General features: G+C 41.8%; 1 protein-coding gene across 3 annotated transcripts in view; it reads left to right on the top strand.

Annotated features, from left to right (window-relative positions):
* Nucleotides 1-18,056, top strand: part of RICTOR (RPTOR independent companion of MTOR complex 2) — a 611,164-nt gene that overhangs the window by 84,149 nt on the left and 508,959 nt on the right. For all 3 annotated transcript variants that reach the window (XM_053701222.1, XM_053701221.1, XM_053701220.1), the window contains exon 4: nucleotides 15,578-15,704. In XM_053701222.1, coding sequence (XP_053557197.1) covers nucleotides 15,578-15,704 — 127 coding nt within the window. The remainder of the gene's footprint in view (nucleotides 1-15,577; nucleotides 15,705-18,056) is intronic.

Genomic DNA, 18,056 nt, shown 5'->3' with positions numbered 1-18,056 from the left:
CTTACCTAAGGTAGTTACTAACAGGAATATCAATCAAGAGATTGTTGTTCCTTCTTTATGCCCAAATCCTTCTTCAAAGAAGGAACGTCTACTGCACAACCTGGATGTAGTCCGTGCTCTAAAATTTTACTTACAGGCAACTAAGGAATTTCGACAAACGTCTTCTCTGTTTGTCATTTACTCTGGGCAGAGGAGAGGTCAAAAAGCTTCCGCTACCTCTCTTTCTTTTTGGCTTCGTAGCATAATTCGTTTAGCTTATGAGACTGCTGGACAGCAGCCTCCTGAAAGAATTACAGCTCATTCTACTAGAGCTGTGGCTTCCACTTGGGCCTTCAAGAATGAGGCCTCTGTTGAACAGATTTGCAAGGCTGCAACTTGGTCTTCGCTTCATACTTTTTCCAAATTTTACAAATTTGACACTTTTGCTTCTTCGGAGGCTATTTTTGGGAGAAAGGTTCTTCAGGCAGTGGTTCCTTCTGTATAAAGAGCCTGCCTATCCCTCCCGTCATCCGTGTACTTTTGCTTTGGTATTGGTATCCCAGAAGTAATGATGACCCGTGGACTGATCACACTTAACAGAAGAAAACATAATTTATGCTTACCTGATAAATTCCTTTCTTCTGTAGTGTGATCAGTCCACGGCCCGCCCTGTTTTTAAGGCAGGTAAATATTTTTTAATTTATACTCCAGTCACCACTTCACCCTTGGCTTTTCCTTTCTCGTTGGTCCTTGGTCGAATGACTGGGAGTGACGTAGAGGGGAGGAGCTATATGCAGCTCTGCTGGGTGAATCCTCTTGCACTTCCTGTTGGGGAGGAGTAATATCCCAGAAGTAATGATGACCCGTGGACTGATCACACTACAGAAGAAAGGAATTTATCAGGTAAGCATAAATTATGTTTTTCTCCAAGAAGGTTTGGTGAATGATTTATTGGAAAGTTCCCTATAGCTTTCCTGGAATCTTACTTTATTTTTTAAAGGGACAGTCTACACCAGAATTTTTATTGTTTTTAAAGATAGATAATCCCTTTAATACCCATTTCCCAGTTTTGCATAACTAACACAGTTATAATAATATACTTTTAACCTCTGTGATTATCTTGTATCTAAGCCTCTGCAAACTGCCCCTTTCTCCTACATTGGTGTGTCCGGTCCACGGCTTCATCCTTACTTGTGGGAATATTCTCTTCCCCAACAGGAAATGGCAAAGAGAGCACAGCAAAAGCTGCCCATATAGCCCCCCTCTGGCTCCGCCCCCGTCATTCTCTTTGCCGCTCCGAACAAGTAGCATCTCCACGGGGCTGTGGCAGGGACTGTAGTGGGTTTAAACTGCTAAATTGAACAATTAGCTCCGATTTGCTCATTTAAGGGGTTAAAGACTTGAAATTTGGTGTGCAATACTTTCAAAGCATTAAGACACTATGGTGCAAATTTCATAAAATCGGATAATTCCTTCATAGTTTTTCAAACATTCAGAAATAAAGTTTACTCTGTTTATTATTTAAAGAGACAGTAACGGTTTTGTTTACAAACTTTTTTTTTGCATTAATAGCCTGACTAAGTCTGTCTAACATGTCTGTACCTTCAGATAGATTATGTTCTGTGTGTATGGAGGCCAAGGTGATTCCCCCTTTAAATGTATATGAAAATTGTGCCATGGCGTCCAAACAAAGTAAGGACAGTAATGTCACATTTAATAAGGTTGCCCAAGATGATTCTTCAAATGAAGGTAGTGGGAATAGTTCATCATCCTCGCCTTCTGTGTCAACACCAGTTATGCCCGCGCAGGCGACACCTAGTACATCTAGCCCGCCAATGCTTGTTACTATGCAACAGTTAACTGCAGTAATGGATAATTCTATAGCAAATCTTTTATCCAAACTGCCAACACTTCCCAGAAAGCGTGATTGCTCAGTTTTGAATACAGAGGATGAGCAAGTGGGCGCTGATGATAGTTTATCTGTAATACCCTCACACCAGTCTGAATTGGCAGTGAGGGAGGGGCTGTCTGAGGGAGAAATTTCTGATTCAGGAAAAGTTTCTCAGCAGGCAGAACCTGATATCGGGACGTTTAAATTTAAGTTAGAACATCTCCGCGCCCTGCTTAAGGAGGTGCTAACTACTCTTGACCATTGCGACTCTTTGGTAATTCCAGAGAAATTGTGCAAAATGGACAAATTCCTTGAGGTCCCTGTGCACGCTGATGCCTTTCCGATACCCAAGAGGGTGGCGGACATAGTGAACAAGGAGTGGGAGAAGCCAGGTATACCTTTTTGTCCCACCTCCTATATTTAAGAAAATGTTCCCCATTGTCGACCCCAGAAGGGACGCATGGCAAACAGTCCCTAAGGTTGAAGAAGCAGTTTCTACGTTGGCCAAGCGCACGACTATTCCCATTGAGGACAGTTGTGCTTTCAAAGATCCTATGGATAAAAAATTGGAAGGATTGCTTAAAAAGATATTTGTTCAGCAAGGTTTCCTTCTTCAGCCAATTTCGTGCATTATTCCTGTCACCACGGCGGCGTCTTTTTGGTTTGAGGAACTAGAAAATTCGCTCAATAAGGAGACTCCATATGAGGAAGTCATGGACAGAATTCACGCACTAAAGTTGGCTTATTCCTTTATTTTAGATGCCGCTTTGCAATTGGCGAAATTAGCGGCGAAAAATCCAGGTTTTGCAATTGTGGCGCGCAGAGCGCTTTGGCTAAAATCTTGGTCGGCGGATGTGTCATCCAAGACAAAATTGCTTAATATTCCTTTCAAAGGTAAGACCCTTTTTGGGCCAGAATTGAAGGAAATTATTTCAGACATCACTGGGGGAAAGGGCCATGCCCTCCCACAGGATAGGCCTTTCAAGGCTAAGAACAAATCTAATTTTCGTTCCTTTCGCAACTTCAGGAACAGACCGTCTCCTAACTCTGCAGCCTCTAGACAAGAGGGTAACACTTCCCAGGCTAAGCCAGCATGGAAACCAATGCAAGGCTGGAACAAGGGTAAACAGGCCAAGAAGCCTGCTGCTGCTACCAAGACAGCATGAAGGGGTAGCCCCCGATCCGGGACCGGATCTAGTAGGGGGCAGACTTTCTCTCTTTGCTCAGGCTTGGGCAAGAGATGTTCAGGATCCCTGGGCTCTAGAAATAGTCTCTCAGGGTTATCTTCTAGAATTCAAGGAACTTCCTCCAAGGGGAAGGTTCCACATGTCTCGCTTATCTTCAGACCAGATAAAGAGACAGGCATTCTTACATTGCGTAGGAGATCTATTAAAGATGGGAGTGATACACCCAGTTCCAACAGTGGAACAAGGTCAGGGGTTTTACTCAAACCTATTTGTAGTTCCCAAAAAAGAGAACTTTCAGACCAATTCTGGATTTAAAAATTCTAAACAAATTCCTCAGAGTTCCATCGTTCAAAATGGAAACCATTCGAACGATTTTACCAACAATCCAGGAGGGTCAATACATGACTACCGTGGATTTAAAGGATGCGTGCCTACATATTCCTATCCACAAAGATCATCATCAGTTCCTAAGGTTTGCCTTTCTGGACAAACATTACCAGTTCGTGGCTCTTCCGTTCGGTTTAGCCACTGCGCCCAGAATTCTCACAAAGGTGCTTGGGTCCCTTCTAGCGGTTCTAAGACCGAGGGGCATTGCAGTGGCACCTTACCTAGACGACATCCTAATCCAAGCGTCGTCCCTTTCCAGATCAAGGGCTCATACAGACATTGTATTAGCTTTTCTCAGGTCTCACGGGTGGAAGGTGAACATGGAAAAGAGTTCCCTGTCCCCGTCTACAAGAGTTCCTTTTCTTGGAACAATAATAGATTCTGTAGAAATTAAGATTTTTCTGACAGAGGTCAGAAAATTAAAGCTTCTAAAGGCTTGTCAAGCTCTTCAATCTATTCCTCAGCCTTCCATAGCTCAGTGCATGGAAGTAATAGGTTTAATGGTTGCAGCAATGGACGTGGTTCCTTTTGCTCGAATTCATCTAAGACCATTGCAACTGTGCATGCTCAGACAGTGGAATGGGGATTATGCAGACTTGTCTCCCCAGATTCAAGTAGACCAATTAACCAGAGACTCCGTTGGTGGTTGACTCAGGATCACCTGTCTCAGGGCATGAGTTTCCGCAGACCAGAGTGGGTCATTGTCACGACCGACGCCAGTCTATTAGGCTGGGGCGCGGTCTGGGACTCCCTGAAAGCTCAGGGTCTATGGTCTCGGAAAGAGTCTCTTCTCCCGATAAACATCCTGGAACTGAGAGCGATATTCAATGCGCTCCGGGCTTGGCCTCAACTAGCGAAGGCCGGATTCATAAGATTTCAGTCGGACAACATGACGACTGTAGCTTACATCAATCCTCAGGGAGGAACAAAGAGTTCCTTGGCGATGAGAGAGGTATCCAAGATCATCAAATGGGCAGAGGATCACTCCTGCCATCTATCTGCAATTTACATCCCAGGAGTAGACAACTGGGAGGCGGATTATTTGAGTCGTCAGACTTTACATCCGGGGGAGTGGGAACTCCACCCGGAGGTCTTTGCCCAGTTAACTCAATTATGGGGCATTTCAGTCATGGATCTGATGGCGTCTCGTCAGAACTTCAAGGTTCCTCGCTACGGGTCCAGTTCCAGGGATCCCAAGGCGACACTGGTGGATGCATTAGTGGCACCTTGGTCGTTCAACCTAGCTTATGTGTTTCCACCGTTTCCTCTCCTTCCCAGGCTCGTAGCCAGGATCAGACTGGAGAAGGCCTCAGTGATTCTGATAGCTCCTGCGTGGCCACGCAGGACTTGGTATGCAGACCTGGTGAATATGTCATCGGCTCCACCATGGAAGCTACCTTTGAGACAGGATCTTCTAGTACAAGGTCCATTCGAACATCCAAATCTAGTCTCTCTGCAGCTGACTGCTTGGAAATTGAACACTTGATTTTATCTAAGCGTGGGTTTTCAGATTCAGTTATAGATACTCTGGTCCAAGCCAGAAAACCTGTGACTAGGAAAATTTACCATAAAATATGGAAAAAATATATCTGTTGGTGTGAATCCAAGGGATTCTCTAGGAGTAAAATTTTAACTCCTAAGATTCTTTCCTTTCTCCAAGAGGGTTTGGATAAAGGGTTATCAGCGAGTTCTCTAAAAGGACAGATATCTGCTTTGTCTGTTTTGTTACACAAACGCCTGGCAGCTGTGCCAGATGTACAAGCTTTTGTACAGGCCTTAGTCCAAATCAAGCCTGTTTACAGACCCATGACTCCTCCATGGAGTCTAAATTTAGTTCTTTCAGTTCTTCAAGGGGTTCCGTTTGAACTTCTACATTCCATAGATATTAAGTTACTATATTGGAAAGTTCTGTTTTTGGTTGCTATTTCTTCTGCTAGAAGAGTTTCTGAATTGTCTGCTTTGCAGTGTGATCCACCCTATCTGGTATTCCATGCAGATAAGGTTGTTTTGCGTACCAAACCTGGTTTTCTTCCAAAAGTGGTTTCCAACAGGAATATTAACCAGGAAATAGTTGTTCCTTCTCTGTGTCCGAATCCAGATTCGAAGAAGAAACGTTTGTTACACAATTTAGATGTTGTCCGTGCTTTAAAATTTTATTTAGATGCAACAAAGGATTTCAGACAGACTTCATCTTTGTTTGTCGTTTATTCTGGTAAGAGGAGAGGACAGAAAGCTACTGCTACCTCTCTTTCTTTTTGGCTGAAAAGCATCATCCGATTGGCTTATGAGACTGCCGGACGGCAGCCTCCTGATCGAATTACAGCTCACTCTACTAGAGCTGTGGCTTCCACATGGGCCTTCAAGAACGAGGCTTCTGTCGATCAGATATGTAAGGCAGCGACTTGGTCTTCTCTGCACACTTTTGCCAAATTTTACAAATTCGATACGTGTGCTTCTTCGGAGGCTATTTTTGGGAGAAAGGTTTTGCAAGCCGTGGTGCCTTCCGTTTAGGTAACCTGACTTGTTCCCTCCCTTCATCCGTGTCCTAAAGCTTTGGTATTGGTTCCCACAAGTAAGGATGAAGCCGTGGACCGGACACACCAATGTAAGAGAAAACAGAATTTATGCTTACCTGATAAATTTCTTTCTCCTACGGTGTTTCTGGTCCACGGCCCGCCCTGGCTTTTAGTCAGGTTTCAAATTTTTTCTTTCTATCCACTACAGTCACCACGGCAACCTATGGTTTCTCCTTTTTCTCCTAACCGTCGGTCGAATGACTGGGGGGCAGAGCCAGAGGGGGGCTATATGGGCAGCTTTTGCTGTGCTCTCTTTGCCATTTCCTGTTGGGGAAGAGAATATTCCCACAAGTAAGGATGAAGCCGTGGACCGGACACACCGTAGGAGTAAGAAATTTATCAGGTAAGCATAAATTCTGTTTTTTTCAGTTCTTTTGACAGACTTGCTGTCTAGCCAATCCCTTTAAGGTTCTTTAAGGGGCTCCGTTGGAGCCTAGGTATTCCTTGGATATTAAGTCGTTATCTTGGAAAGTTTTGTTTCTTGTTGCTATTCTATTCTGCTTGTAGAGTGTCAGAACTCTCAGCATTACAGTATGAGTTCACTTACCTTATTTTTCATTAGATAAGGTGGCTTTATGTACTATATTAGGGTTTCTTCCTAAAGTAGTTGTAGATCGGAACATTAATCAGGTGATTGCTGTTCCTTCCTTGTGTCCTAATCCTCCTCAGGAGGAACGGCTTCTACATGGACGGAATACGTACACTACTATTCTATTTTCAGGCGACTAAGGATTTTTGTTAGTCTTCTGTTTAATATAAGGGACAGAAAGCTACAGCTGCTTCTCTTTCTTTGTGGCTGAAGAGTATCATTTGCTTTGCCTATGAATCTGCTGGACAGCAGCCTCCTGAGGGAGTAACGGCTCCTTTTTCGAGGGTTGTTTTCTCTTCCTGGGCATTCAAAGATGAAGCCTCTATGGGACAGATTTGCAAGGCTGCAACTTGGTCCTCTCTTCACACTTATTCAATCTTCTATAAATTAGATTTTTTTACCTCGGCTGAGGCCGCTTTTTGGAGAAAGGTTCTTCAAGCAGTGGTGCCTTCCGTTTAGGTTCCTGTCTTGTCCCTCCCTTATCTGTGTACTCTAGCTTGGGTATATATTCCCAACAGTAATTAATGATGATCTGTGAACTCATTGTGTCATTAGAAAGAAAACAAAATTTATGCTTACCTGATAAATGTATTTCTTTCTTGACACGATGAGTCCACAGCCCGCCCTGTTATTTAGACAGGTTGTATTTTATAAACTTCAGACACCTCTGCACCTTGTTTCTTTCTTTCTCTCCTTCGGTCGAATGACTGGAGTGGGAGGGAAGGGAGGTGATATTTAACAGCTTTGCTGTGGTGCTCTTTGCTGCCTCCTGCTGGGCAGGAGTGATATTCCCAACAGTAATTAATGATGATCCGTGGACTCATCGTGTCAAGAAATAAATACATTTATCAGGTAAGCATAAATTTATTTTTTTCCATCCGTATATTAAGTTTTTAAACTTGATGGCATTGAGATTGAACGGTTAGTTCTTAGGCAGTGAAGGTTTCTGGATTTTGGTATTGAGCCTGTGTCCAGGAAAGATTGATCATGTCTGAAGGGCCTTTATTTCTTGGTGTGTGGATTGTGTTTTCTCCTACATTGGTGTATCCGGTCCACGGCTTCATCCTTATTTGTGGGATATTCTCAATCCCTACAGGAAGTGGCAAAGAGAGCACACAGCAGAGCTGTCCATATAGCTCCCCTCAGGCTCCGCCCCCCCCCCCCCCCCCCAGTCATTCTCTTTGCCGCTCTAACTAGTAGCATCTCCACGGGGGTGGTAAAGAGTATGTGGTGTTAGTTGTAGTTTTTTATTTCTTCTATCAAGAGTTTATTTTAAAATAGTGCCGGCTTGTACTATTTACTCTGCAGCAGAAAGTGATGAAGATTTCTGCTAAGAGGAATATGATTTTAGCACCAGTAACTAAAATCCATTGCTGTTCCCATGCAGGACTGTTGAATACCAGAGAACATCAGTTGGGGGGAACAGTTTGCAGGCTTAACTGCTTCAGGTATGATCAGTCATTTTTCTAACAAGACCATGTAATGCTAGAAGACTGTCAGAAATTCCCTCTGGGATAGGTAAGCCATTTTCTCTTACATTGGTGTGTCCGGTCCATGGCTTCATCCTTACTTGTGGGATATTCTCAATCCCTACAGGAAGTGGCAAAGAGAGCACACAGCAGAGCTGTCCATATAGCTCCCCTCAGGCTCCGCCCCCCCAGTCATTCTCTTTGCCGCTCTAAACAAGTAGCATCTCCACGGGGGTGGTAAAGAGTTTGTGGTGTTAGTTTGTAGTTTTTATTTCTTCTATCAAAAGTTTGTTATTTTAAAATAGTGCCGGCTTGTACTATTTACTCTGAAGCAGAAAGTGATGAAGATTTCTGCTGAGAGGACTATAATTTTAGCATCAGTAACTAAAATCCAATGCTGTTCCCACGCAGGACTGTTGAATACAGGAGAACTTCAGTTGGGGGGAACAGTTTGCAGGCTTAACTGCTTCAGGTATGATCAGTCATTTTTCTAACAAAACCCAGTAATGCTAGAAGACTGTCAGTAATCCCCATAGGGGAAGGTAAGCCATGTTTCTTAGACTATGTATAAAATAATGGCTTAAATAAAGGGCTTAGTTGCTGGTTGACACTATTTTGGGCTTAATAGATTGCTTCTTAGCATAATTATTTATAGTTTAGGTGTTTTTGTGACTTATAAAAACGCTTATGGGGTTTTTTATTCGCCTGGCATTTGATTAGACTCCTAATCTCCTCAGAAAGGCCCCAGCACTTTGTAATGCAGAGGAGGAGGCCTCATTTTCGCGCCTCAGTTGCGCAGTTGTTTTTGACAAGACAGTTCATGCAGCCTAACGTGTGGTGTCCAGAGACTTCAGAGGGACTTCAGACAGGCTTATTTCTACTCCAAATAATCCCTAAGGACAGTAAAAGCCTCAGCAGAAGCTGTGGCATAATACTGTAGTGTGTTTAACCGGTCAAATTCATGTTTTAGCTCCGGTTTCGGCATTAAGGGGTTAATTGAGCTGAAAATGTGTGTGCAATCTTTTCAAAGCATTAGGATAATGTGGTGAAAATTTCATTAAAATCGGATGTTTCCTTGATGGTTATTTGATGTTTTGGTAATAAAGTGTGCACTTTTATTATTTAAAAAGTATTTTTTATTGCATTTTAGTGCTGTCTAAGTCTGTCAAACATGTCTGAACCTTCAGATAGCGCTTGTTCTATATGTTTAAAAGCCATGGCGGTACCCCCATTGAATTTATGTTTGAAGTGTGCTATAGCGTCCAAGCAGTTTAAGGACCATACAATGACACTTAAAAATGTAGCCCAAGATGTATCTTTAGCTGAAGGTAACGAGGAGAGTATTTTATCTTCCCCTTCTGTGTCAACACCAATTATGCCCGCGCAGGCGATATCTAGCGCATCGATCCCTGTTACTTTGCAGCAATTAGCAGCAGTCATGGATAATTCTCTCGCAGCTTTTTTATCCAAACTGCCAGCATTTCCAAGAAAGCGCGATAGCTCAGTTTTAAATACAGAAAATGAGCAATCAGACACAGCGGATAATTTATCTGTAGGGCCTGTCTGAGGTAGAAATTTCTGACTCAGGAAAAGTTGCTCAGCAGGCAGAGCCAGATACTATAGCATTTAAATTTAAGCTAGAGCACCTCCGTGCCCTGCTTAAGGAGGTTTTAGCTACGCTAGATGATTGTGACCCCTTGGTGGTCCCAGAAAAATTGTGTAAAATGGACAAATTCTTAGAGGTCCCGGTACACACTGATGCATTTCCGATACCTAAGAGGGTGGCGAATATTGTGACCAGGGAGTGGGAGAGACCAGGTGTACCTTTTGTCGTCCCCCCCCCCTATATTTAAGAAAATGTTCCCCATTGTTGACCCCAGAAGGGACGCGTGGCAGACGGTCCCTAAGGTGGAGGGGCAGTTTCAACACTAGCTAAGCGCACCACTATACCAATAGAAGACGGTTGCGCTTTCAAAGATCCTATGGATAAAAAATTTGAAGGTTTGCTTAAGAAAATATTTGTTCAACAAGGTTTTCTTCTTCAACCAATTTCTTGCATTATTCCTGTAACCACTGCAGCGGCTTTTTGGTTTGAGGAACTAGAGAACTCCCTACAGAGGGAGACCACTTATGATGAGGTTATGGACAGAATTCACGCCCTGAAGTTGGCTAATTCTTTCATTACAGATGCCGCTCTTCAGTTAGCTAAATTAGCTGCGAAAAATTCTGGTTTTGCAACCGTGGCGCGCAGGGCGCTTTGGCTAAAATCTTGGTCGGCGGATGTGTCGTCCAAAACAAAATTGCTTAATATTCCTTTCAAGGGTAAGACCCTTTTCGGGCCAGAGTTGAGATTATTTCTGATATTACTGGAGGAAAGGGCCATGCCCTTCCACAAGATAGACCTTTCAAGGCTAAAAATAAGTCTAATTTTCGTTCCTTTCGCAATTTCAGGAACGGACCCGCTTCTACTTCTACAGCCACTAAGGAAGAGGTTAACGCTTCCCAGTCCAAACCTGCATGGAAACCCATGCAAGGCTGGAACAAGGGTAAACAGGCCAAGAAGCCTGCTGCTGCTACCAAGACAGCATGAAAGGGTAGCCCCCGATCCGGGACCGGATCTAGTAGGGGGCAGACTTTCTCTCTTTGCTCAGGCCTGGGCAAAAGATGTTCTGGATCCCTGGACGTTAGAAATTGTCTCTCAGGGGTACCTTCTGGAATTCAAGGACCTTCCTCCAAGGGGAAGGTTCCACATGTCTCACTTGTCTTTAGACCAGACAAAGAGACAGGCATTCTTACTTTGCATAGAAGATCTTTTAAAGATGGGAGTAATACACCCAGTCCCAACTGCAGTACGAGGAAGGGGTTTTTACTCAAACCTTTTTGTAGTTCCCAAAAAGGAAGGAACTTTCAGGCCAATTCTGGACTTAAAAATCCTAAACAAATTTCTCAGAGTTCCATCATTCAAGATGGAAACTATCCGGACAATCTTACCGATGATCCAGGAGGGTCAATATATGACTACCGTGGATTTAAAGGATGCATACCTGCATATTCCTATCCACAAGGATCACCATCAGTTCCTAAGGTTCGCCTTCATGGACAAGCATTATCAGTTTGTGGCTCTTCCCTTCAAGGTTGGCCACCGCTCCAAGAATTTTCACGAAGGTGCTAGGGTCCCTTCTAGCGGTTCTAAGATCGCAGGGCATTGCAGTAGCACCTTACCTAGACGATATCTTAATACAAGCGTCGTGTTTTCACAGAGCAAAGGCGCATACAGGCATTGTGTTGGCCTTTCTAAGATCTCACGGGTGGAAGGTGAACGTAGAAAAAAAGTTCTCTGTCCCCGGTCAAAGCTTTGGTATTAGTTCCCACAAGTAAGGATGAAGCCGTGGACCGGATACACCAATGTAGGAGAAAACAGAATTTATGTTTACCTGATAAATTTCTTTCTCCTACGGTGTATCCGGTCCACGGCCCACCCTGGCATTTTAGTCAGGTTTAAATTTATTTTTGTAAACTACAGTCACCACTGCACCCTATGGTTCTCCTTTTTCTCCTAACCGTCGGTCGAATGACTGGGGGGGGGCGGAGCCTGAGGGAGCTATATGGACAGCCCTGCTGTGTGCTCTCTTTGCCACTTCCTGTAGGGATTGAGAATATCCAACAAGTAAGGATGAAGCCGTGGACCGGATACACCGTAGGAGAAAGAAATTTATCAGGTAAACATAAATTCTGTTTTTTCCTGGCATTCTTTTAGAATTCCTAGGATTTTGCTGTTTTTGCAGGATGGTTTGCATAAGGTTTATCTGTTAGTTTTTTGAAAGGTTAGATTTCTGCTCTTTCAGTTTTGTCCCACAAGAAGATTGTTAATCTTCCTGATATTCATGGTTTTTTTCCAGAATTAAACCTGTGATTAAACCAATTTCTCCTCCTTGGAATCTAAATTTGGTTTTGAAGATTTTGCAGGCTTCTCCATTTGAGCCTATGCATAAAGTGGATATTGAGCTTCTTTCTTTTAAAGGGACACTAAACACCTGCTGCTAATTCTGCAAACTACCTTCTGCTTTTAATTCATAAATGTACTCCAAATCTAGAAGAAAAGGGATATTTAGGCAATCTGTGCATCTTACCCCCAGTTTATTCAAGAAGAGTGTTGTCAAACAGAATGGTGATACTGAGCTCAATGCTGCTATGTATCCTGCCATGTTGTAACGCACGTTGCTCACAGGCAGTAGTCACATGATGTGAATGACAGATAATGGTATAAATAAAGTTAAGAGGATTATCAGAATGCTCCCTCACTGTGGTGCTAATCGAGTGCTGTATAAACATCATATGTGCCTCATTTATATATATATATATATATATATATATATATATATAAACATTCAGTTTGTGCATTCATTGTTTTAAAATCAAAGCACTGTGTTTTTTTTCGGTGTTACAAGAAATACGTCTCCACAGCTAGAGGAATGTTTATTTTTGCTAACAGCTAGCTACACGGGGATTAGGGAGGAGGAAGGAGGGGGAGAGGCATGCTCATAGCTGAATAACGCTGTATTTACATTCGACTACTACAAGATTTATGCACTTATTGCCATAGATTAGCAGGCTACACCGGGAGGAGAGGGGAGGAGGAAGGAGGGGCATGCTCCATGGGAAGAAGGCAGCTGTATAACACAGTACTTCAAACATTTTACGGACTAGACATTAAAAAGATACTTACACTTAGTGCATAAATCTTGTAGTAAAATGTAAATACATCGTTATTCAGCTGCCTTCTTCACACGGAGCATGCCTCTCCCCCTCCTCCCCGTGCAAAATAGTAAGGGAGTGACTGGACCCTTGTGGTAGCAAGCCCATGGAGGACTCCACATGTTAAGCAAACAGTACATGTTGGTGTGCAAGCTTCACAATGATTTTTATGTATGCAATTCTTGTAAAATCAACTTTATTTTTTTTATAATATAGATTATTTCATTAGGTCCATAAATTGTCACACCTCTATAAGATTTACTCTCCCCCTCCTTCCTCCTCCCCGTGTAGCTTGCTATTTGCAAAAATAAACATTCCTCTTTCTTCTAACACAGAAAAAAAACACAGTGCTTTGATTTTAAAACAATGAATGCACAAACTGAATGTTTATTTATATGAATGAGGCACATATGATGTTTATACAGCGCTTGATTAACACCACAATGAGGGAGCATTTTGATAATCCTCTTAACTTTATTTATACCATTATCTGCCATGCACATCACATGACTGCTGTGCCCGTGTGGCAATATGGCGGCATACATAGCATTACCAAGCGCTGGATCAGCAGTCTGATTGAAGACACTCTTCTTGAACTGTTTAGAGTAAACTGAGCATCAAGGATATGGATTAATGCTTAGTTTGTTATTATTAGTAAGTATAAGTTAGTTTAAACAATTTTTATAAGGTGTTATAGGTCCCTTTAAGGTTATGTTTCTTTTGGTCATCTCTTCTGCTTGAAGAGTCTCTGAATTGTCTGCTCTTCGTGTGAATCCTCCTTATCTCATATTTCATCAGTGTAAGTCAGTTTAAGGACCATATTTGTCTTCTTAACGAAGGTTATGTCTTAAGGCAATATAAGTCAAGAAATTGTTGTCCCTTCTTTGTGTCCTACTCCTAAGAATTCTTTAGAGAGACTTCTTCATAATTGGGCTCTTAGGGCATTGAAGTATTATGATGATGCTCCTAAGGATTTCAGAAAACCTAGTTTTTTTCACCTTCCTGGCAGAACATTTCTGCAATTTATTTGGCTTCTTGGTTGAAGCTTTTGTCCATAAGGCTTACTTGAAGGCAGGTCAGCCGCCTTCACCTTAAGATTGCTGCTCATTCTACCAGATTAGTTGCCACTTCTTGGGCTTTTAAGAATGAGGCTTTAGTTGACCAAATTTGCATTCTTTGCATACTTTCACAAAATCCTACCATTTTTGTTTTTGCTTCTTCTGGGGCAGCCTTTTAGTAGGAAAGTCCTTCAGGCAGTTGTCTCAGGTTAATTTGTTTTTGCCTTTTGGATAATTTTAAGTGCGTTTAAAAAAGAAAAAAAAAAAAGAAAAAAAAAGTTATGCCCTTTGGGTTCTTTTGGGTTTGTGAATGTAGGTTATCTGTGGAAAAATATGTTCTTTGTCTCATTACTCGTGGACTCCACAGATTGGGTATTAGTTCCCAGGAGTAATGGATCATGGACTCTCACCACCTGTATGAAAAAAAGATAATTTATGCTTGCTTGATAAAATTAATTTCTTTCATGGGGTTGAGAGTCCACAAGTCCCCGCCCTGTGTTTTTTTGGTGTTTATTTTTTAAGCACTTTTTTTTTTTCTTCCTGCTCCTATTTTTTTCTTGTTTCTTTTCTCACCTCTTTTGCTTGGCTATATGTTAAAATTAGTTGCAAGTGGGGTAGGAGGGGTTTTATATAACTCTTGGTTTGGGAATATAATCCTCCTAGTGGCAGGGAAGTGCAAGTCTTTGGAGTGATGGATCGTGGACTCTCACCGCCACAAAATAATTTAATTTATCAGGTAAGCATAAATTATGGTGTTTTGTTTTTACCCAAAGTCGTTTTGCACTTGAATAGTACAGTGTACATTGTCAAGGCATACATGCTGATAGGAATTTCAGTTCAGGAAGGGCTCAGAGATTATTTTACAAGGGTAATCTCAATATCTAGGGCAATACAAGGGACATTGCCATTTGAGCTTTGTTAGATGTTACATTGGAAGACTGCAAACACATTTCTCACTATATGTTGGTTGTTTGTCGTCATCTCATTTTGTATAAAGATAATAGATAATAATCCTCATTTGTTTTTGTTTTTTTGTGTTATCATTTCTGACACTTCCTCTTGCAGGTTCAGGGTCTCACTGATGGATATTAGGATATTAGCCATGATATAGAAAGCTCTGTATTATACAATTTAGTTGATAGATTTTAAGCCTTGAACCTTAAATATAATTAGTTCCATTCAATCTGTAAATCTTTGTACACACAATAAAAGAGCTTTAAATGGACATTATACACCAATATTCATATAAGTGCATGTAATAGACACTACTATACAGAAGAATATGCACAGATACTAGAATACAAATCCCAGTATAAAACCTTTTAATAACTTACTTAGAAACTCCCAGTTTAGCACAGTTGATGAGATAAGGTTGGGACACCCAGTGAAAGGGGCTGGGGAAACAGGGACAGCAGGCACTCCCCCCTCCCCTGCATATAAAAATACCTATTACACAACTAGGAGTAGACATCAATATACATTTAAAACGTAGGCTAGAAGTCTGAAAATCAGCACAATGTTATTTTGAAATAAGCTGATATATATTTTTTTTTTATACAAATAACACTCCCAGATGGGCAATATAAACGGATCATCTACGAAACATTTATGCAAAAAATGTCCCTTATGCAAAAAAAATGTCCCTTTAAATATGTAGCTACATAATTGTTTGTTTGTGTTTTCCAGATGATTACTGTGAATGCTTCCTTATTTCCTAGTTCTATAGCCAATTCCTTGATAGCGGTTGGAAATGACGGCCTTCAAGAAAGAGATAGGATGGTCCGTGCTTGCATTGCCATTATTTGCGAACTAGGTTAGTACAAGGTTTCGAAGGTTTGTGTGCATTAGTTTGATTGTTTGAAGGACTTTATACAAGAAATGAATCTTGGTAAGCTCTCAATCTAAAGTGCAATATTTATAAATGATTTTTAAAATCCAAATCTATTATCTCATCCCAGATTTTTTGTGATTTTATGTTTTATGGAGTGTCTAGAAGCCTAGATGACAGGAGTCAGAAGGCCTATTGAGTATGCTACTTTTCTTAAGCGTAAGTTTGATTAAAGTGATGGTAAATCCAAGCATATAACAAATGCTAGGATTTACCATCACTAAAAATAAAGATTAGTTTCTGTCATTGTTTCGTAAAAAACAATGTTAAACTCACACTATCTGTAAGGCAAGTATATTGCTAACTCAGCACCTCTGGCTGTCCACGGCACATCGCTTTCTCCAATGATGTCAGTTGACACGCACGGCTGTTGGTCTTGATGGGGAAACGTCACCTCATTGAAAAAAGCGTTGTGCCATGGGTGGACGGAGGCGCAGAGTTAGTGATCTACTTTCCTTACAGATTGGGTGATTTTAAAGAGACAGTACACTAAAATAGTTTTTAAATGAATGTATTTCTTTCATGTAATTGGCAAGAGTCCATGAGCTAGTGACGTATGGGATATACATTCCTACCAGGAGGGGCAAAGTTTCCCAAACCTCAAAATGCCTATAAATGCACCCCCCACCACACCCACAATTCAGTTTTTACAAACTTTTCCTCCTATGGAGGTGGTGAAGTAAGTTTGTGCTAGATTTCTACGTTGATATGCGCTTCGCAGCATTGTTGAAGCCCGGTTTTCCTCTCAGAGTGCAGTGAATGACAGAGGAATGTGAAGGGAGTATTGCCTATTGAATGCAATGGTCATCCTATCCGGGATCTATTTAATAGGTTCTCTGGTATCGGTCGTAGAGATTTTTCTCCTACCTCCCTTTTCAGATCGACGATATACTCTTATATACCATTACCTCTACTGATTCTCGTTTCAGTACTGGTTTGGCTATCTTCTATATGTAGATGAGTGTCTTTTGGTAAGTATGTCTTATTTTATTATGACACTCTCAGCTATAGTGTGGCACTTTATATGTAAAGTTCTAAATATATGTTTCTCCTACATTGGTGTGTCCGGTCCACGGCTTCATCCTTACTTGTGGGATATTCTCATTACCTACAGGAAATGGCAAAGAGAGCACACAGCAAAGCTGTCCATATAGCCCCCCTCTGGCTCCGCCCCCCAGTCATTCTCTTTGCCGCTCTGTACAAGTAGCATCTCCAATAGGAATATTAACCAGGAAATAGTTGTTCCTTCTCTGTGTCCGAATCCAGTTTCAAAGAAGGAACGTTTGTTACATAACTTAGATGTAGTTCGTGCTTTAAAATTCTATTTAGAAGCAACAAAGGATTTCAGACAGACATCTTCTTTGTTTGTCGTCTATTCTGGTAAGAGGAGAGGTCAGAAAGCTACTGCTACCTCTCTTTCCTTTTGGCTAAAAAGCATCATCCGTTTGGCTTATGAGACTGCCGGCCGGCAGCCTCCTGAACGAATTACAGCTCATTCTACTAGAGCTGTGGCTTCCACATGGGCCTTCAAGAACGAGGCTTCTGTTGATCAGATCTGTAAGGCAGCGACTTGGTCTTCTCTGCATACTTTTGCCAAATTTTACGAATTCGATACTTATGCTTCTTCGGAGGCTGTTTTTGGGAGAAAGGTTTTGCAAGCTGTGGTGCCTTCCGTTTAGGTTACCTGATTTGCTCCCTCCCTTCATCCGTGTCCTAAAGCTTTGGTATTGGTTCCCACAAGTAAGGATGAAGCCGTGGACCGGACACACCAATGTAGGAGAAAACAGAATTTATGTTTACCTGATAAATTTCTTTCTCCTACGGTGTGTCCGGTCCACGGCCCGCCCTGGCTTTTAGTCAGGTTTAAAATTTTTATTTCTCCAACATAGGTGTGTCCGGTCCACGGCGTCATCCTTACTTGTGGGATATTCTCTTCCCCAACAGGAAATGGCAAAGAGCCCAGCAAAGCTGGTCACATGATCCCTCCTAGGCTCCGCCTACCCCAGTCATTCTCTTTGCCGTTGTACAGGCAACATCTCCACGGAGATGGCTTAGAGTTTTTTAGTGTTTAACTGTAGTTTTTATTATTCAATCAAGAGTTTGTTATTTTGAAATAGTGCTGGTATGTACTATTTACTCAGAAACAGAAAAGAGATGAAGATTTCTGTTTGTATGAGGAAAATGATTTTAGCAACCGTCACTAAAATCCATGGCTGTTCCACACAGGACTGTTGAGAGCAATTAACTTCAGTTGGGGGAACAGTGAGCAGTCTCTTG

The sequence above is a fragment of the Bombina bombina genome, chromosome 2 (genome assembly GCF_027579735.1).
Source record: "Bombina bombina isolate aBomBom1 chromosome 2, aBomBom1.pri, whole genome shotgun sequence".
Classification (NCBI taxonomy): Eukaryota; Metazoa; Chordata; class Amphibia; order Anura; family Bombinatoridae; genus Bombina; species Bombina bombina.
Note: the sequence above shows the minus strand (reverse complement) of the source record. Positions and strands in the feature narration are given on the sequence as shown.